This window comes from Populus trichocarpa, chromosome 4, assembly GCF_000002775.5.
Source record: "Populus trichocarpa isolate Nisqually-1 chromosome 4, P.trichocarpa_v4.1, whole genome shotgun sequence".
NCBI classification, from domain to species: Eukaryota; Viridiplantae; Streptophyta; class Magnoliopsida; order Malpighiales; family Salicaceae; genus Populus; species Populus trichocarpa.
The window spans coordinates 9,444,888-9,448,886 of NC_037288.2; the positions used below are offsets into that span (position 1 = coordinate 9,444,888).

The following is a 3,999-nucleotide window of genomic DNA, read 5'->3' on the forward strand; positions in this document are numbered from 1 at the left end:
TGGAATTACTGAAGGAAACACTCCATCTGTAAATCCGTAAGCAATTCTGTCGGTATAAGTGACACGTTACTGTATGGCTTTCCCTGTTTGAATGCAATTGTAATTCCGTAGATAAAAGCGTCTACAAAAAAATTACATGTCATTGTATTTTTTGGTTTTTTTTAAATTCCTTTTATTTCGACTACAATTCCCTCGGTATTTACCAACATAAATATTCCGTCGTTAAATACCGATGGAGTTAACGATGGAATAAATTCGATCGATAAATATTACCCTAAAATACCGACAGAATTTTTCTATCGGTGATTTCGTTTGTATTCGTAGATTTTCTGGTAGTGGAAGCAGGTGATTTTTATTTTATTTTTCTATGAGGTTATTATAGTCTCAAAAAAATATCTTGACATTGGTTTGTGCTTAATTTTATAAGCGTCTAATTTTTTATCGTATAATTAATTAAAAAATTAGTTTTTTAAAAATAAAGTTCTTAAACGTAGTGGAGTCCATCACCCTATATGATGAATTTCACAGGTTAATTCATGAAGACAGGGTCAATCGAATATATTGTCGTCTCAATAAAAAAAAACTAAGATGATTTTTTTAAAAGTCAAACCATGTTTTTAACTGATTGTTTGGGTTGCCTATGGACCCCCAATTAAGTAGATGAGTTATGTCAGGACAACTATCATATAATTTAATTTAAACTCAAATTAGAAAAGGAATCAAGTTAAAAGGTTTCAAAGTTAATCTATTAAATCGAGTTTAATAATAATACTAAATAGTTTTTCATCCCTAAAAGTTCAAAAAGATTTTAGTTCAACCTCGAGCATAACTCTACCCTCTAAACTAATGTGACCCTACTCCAATGATAAAAGCAATTACTACATTATTGGCTGTTGTAAAAATTCCACATAAATGCTCCATCAAAATATAAGGATTTCATCCCTTCAAATAATATTTATTCAGGTTTATTTGACAATGTTTTTGAAAGTGTTTTTTTGGGGGAATAAATTGAGAATAGTTAGAGGACTAAGTTGAAGTCAGTCCAATATTTAGAAGCGGTCAAAACTTGGCACACAAAAAAATCTAACGCCCTGGTCCAAGGGCCCCAAAATCTCAACCTCAATAACAGCTTGACACTTGTTAGTCTAAGTAATTTACGTGTCAAGCATTGGCCTGGTTTTAATCACTATAAATTAAGGCAACGATGGCTGATGTTTATTACCAAAAGTTGTGTGTTTTTAATCTTTCAAGTGTTTTAGCTTTCAATTCATTTTTGTTCTCTCAATCTTTCACAGAAATCAATAACCAAAAATGGCTGACAACACCCAGAAGATGAGCTACCAAGCTGGTGAGGTCAAAGGCCAAGCTCAGGTTAGCTTATGGATTTCTTTCTCTATTTTGCCTTTGTTTTTATATATAAATTAATGTGTAATGCTCTATAGCATATCGTGTTTGTTTCAGGAGAAGGCCAGTAACTTGATGGACAGAGCTGACAATGCTGCTCAATCTGCAAAGGAATCAGTGCAAGAGGTTCACATATTTTTGTTCAATCTCATGTTCTATATATTTTTTTAGAGAATTCATTCTCACCACAATGGCACAATGGATTGTGCATAAGATTTAAGAATGACAATAAACCAAAAAGAAAACGAAGAAAGAGTGAGGAACACTCGTGAATAAAATTCGCAAAACTCTAAGTGTTAATAATTAGTTGCATATTTTGGCACAGATATTCTTAGCGAGTGAGTTTGCAGTAGGGTTTTTTTATTTTTATTTTAATTTTGATAGTTCTTTCTTTGTGTAGGCTGGTCAGCAGGTGAGGGAAAAGGCACAGGGAGCTGTTGAAGGAGTAAAGAATGCAACTGGCATGAACAAGTGAAGCTGGATCGATGGAGTCCAATGATCGTCTATTGCATGAAATTTAGAAATTAAATGCAATGTTCATCTATTCAGCACGTTGTTTTTGTTTCTGTCTTTCCTTTTGTATAAAGAAGAGAGCTCTCTGATCTGCAGTTCTCTCGTAAGTTTGGAGGAACATGCATGTTCAATTGTTTCAGTTTATGAAATCATAACAGTGCCAGCTTAGTGCTTCATCAATCGACCCTATATGTCCAAATGGCCTAAAATGCCAATTCCATTCTTAAATCTATTTGATTACAACAACTATTAATTATGCCTTCCCAATTCACAATCCGCAGCTCCGATTATAGAGACTTCGTGTACTTTAGGTGTATTATGTGTTTTTTTTATACCATCACATTAAAAATTATTTAAAAAACACTAAAAAAACTAAATGTATTTTTAAAACATAAATAGTGTTGAATTAATTCTATTGTTAGCTATTATAGCACAAGTAATTTCATTAATGTTCTTGTCATCGTTATAAAATCCAATCTTGTTTGACATGTTAATTAATCTGGATCAATTGGATCAGTATCTTGAGCGGTGATATAATAAAATCCAATCTAGATTGACAGGTTAATCCGAGATCAATTGACCTGGAGCCTTGAACGGTTTTACCTAGATGAAAATTAAAATTGTATTTAAACTCAGGTGAGACTTGATATATATATATATATATATATATATATATATATATATATATATATATATATATATATATTAACAAAATGACTTCAGGGATAGAAATTCCCTTCTTCTTTACTGTTCTTCATTTTTCTTCCGTTTGTTCTTGAGTCGTTTACATTTTTGAGAAAGTTTTTAGAAAAACTCAGTCCAATCTCGCTCCCTATTCTTCATTATAGGTAATTTATTCTTTCATCTCATAGGTTGCTTTTTTTTTTTTTTTTTTCCATACCTGATTATGGCCGGGTTCAAAATGACAGTCCCTTGGTTGAAAACAAATTTAGTAGCTCACTATAAAGTCTATCACCCAGTTCCATTTCAAAGATGCCTAAGATTCTATGGTGACAACTGACCATGTTAATTTCATTTACAACATTTTGACATAGCTATTCAACTAGGTCCATTTTCCTGTACATCAACAAAGCTAGCTCAAAGTAGGGAACAAAAAACATTCTTATTCTACTACGTACTATATGTTGTATAGTAAAATTGTTAATAATTAGTTGAATAATATATTGGAAGAAAAATAACAACAAAAGAAAAGAATAGGTTGGATTATTAGGGATTTTGGCATAGAAAATCAAGACCAATATAGCATACACCATGCTTTATCTGCATGAAACTTTTGTTTTAAGTTTATCACGCCTTGATAGTATCTTTTGCACATAGAGGTTAAATCCATCGACATGTTAGAACCGACTCTGTAATACTAAGTTTGACCAAGGCACCCTATTTTGTTGCTCGGTTAAATCGTCTGCAGGTACATAAACTGCTTGAAAAGAAGTTATAATTAAGGGATTTTTATTACATATTTCAAAATTAAAAGATTCAAGAAAATTCTGCCTTTTGATCTGAAAATTTAATAGCGAGAATTGAAGGAGCACATCCCTTAACCATACCAATCCCACCAGCTAGCAGGAATCATACTGTGCATTAATTCATTAGCTCAAGTTGCAGAACTGGTAGCAGGGCTTCTTGGCATGGAGTTATTCAATTTGTTTTAAGTTCAGTACATGTTCAAATGTTTCAGTTTATGAAATCATAACAGTGCCAGCTTAGTGCTTCATCAATTGACCCTGTATGTCCAAATGGCCTAATATGCCAATTCCATTCTTAAATCTATTTGATTACAACAAATATTATGCCTTCTCAAATCAATCGGTAGCTTTATCGATGAATTTAACATATCATTGACAATAAATGTTATTTATGTTTTTATTTATCTGTCGGTATATTTATCGGTAAATATAATATATTACTGATATAATACTATTTATAATTCTGTCGGTGTATTAATATTAACAATGATATTTACGGTAATTAATTTTTAACTTTCTGAAATATATCGATGGTCTAGTTTCATCGGTAATCCCATCAGTAAGAGTAATATCTACAGTAATTCTTTTCTGATCT

General features: G+C 31.6%; 1 protein-coding gene across 1 annotated transcript; it reads left to right on the forward strand.

Annotated features, from left to right (window-relative positions):
• Nucleotides 1–1,226: 1,226 nt before the first annotated feature.
• LOC7494572 (stress-induced protein KIN2) lies at nucleotides 1,227–2,097 on the forward strand. Its single transcript, XM_002305262.3, has 3 exons — nucleotides 1,227–1,371; nucleotides 1,462–1,530; nucleotides 1,805–2,097. Exons 1-3 carry the CDS (start codon nucleotides 1,312–1,314, stop codon nucleotides 1,877–1,879), a joined length of 204 nt encoding a protein of 67 aa, XP_002305298.1. The 5' UTR covers nucleotides 1,227–1,311; the 3' UTR covers nucleotides 1,880–2,097.
• Nucleotides 2,098–3,999: the final 1,902 nt, after the last annotated feature.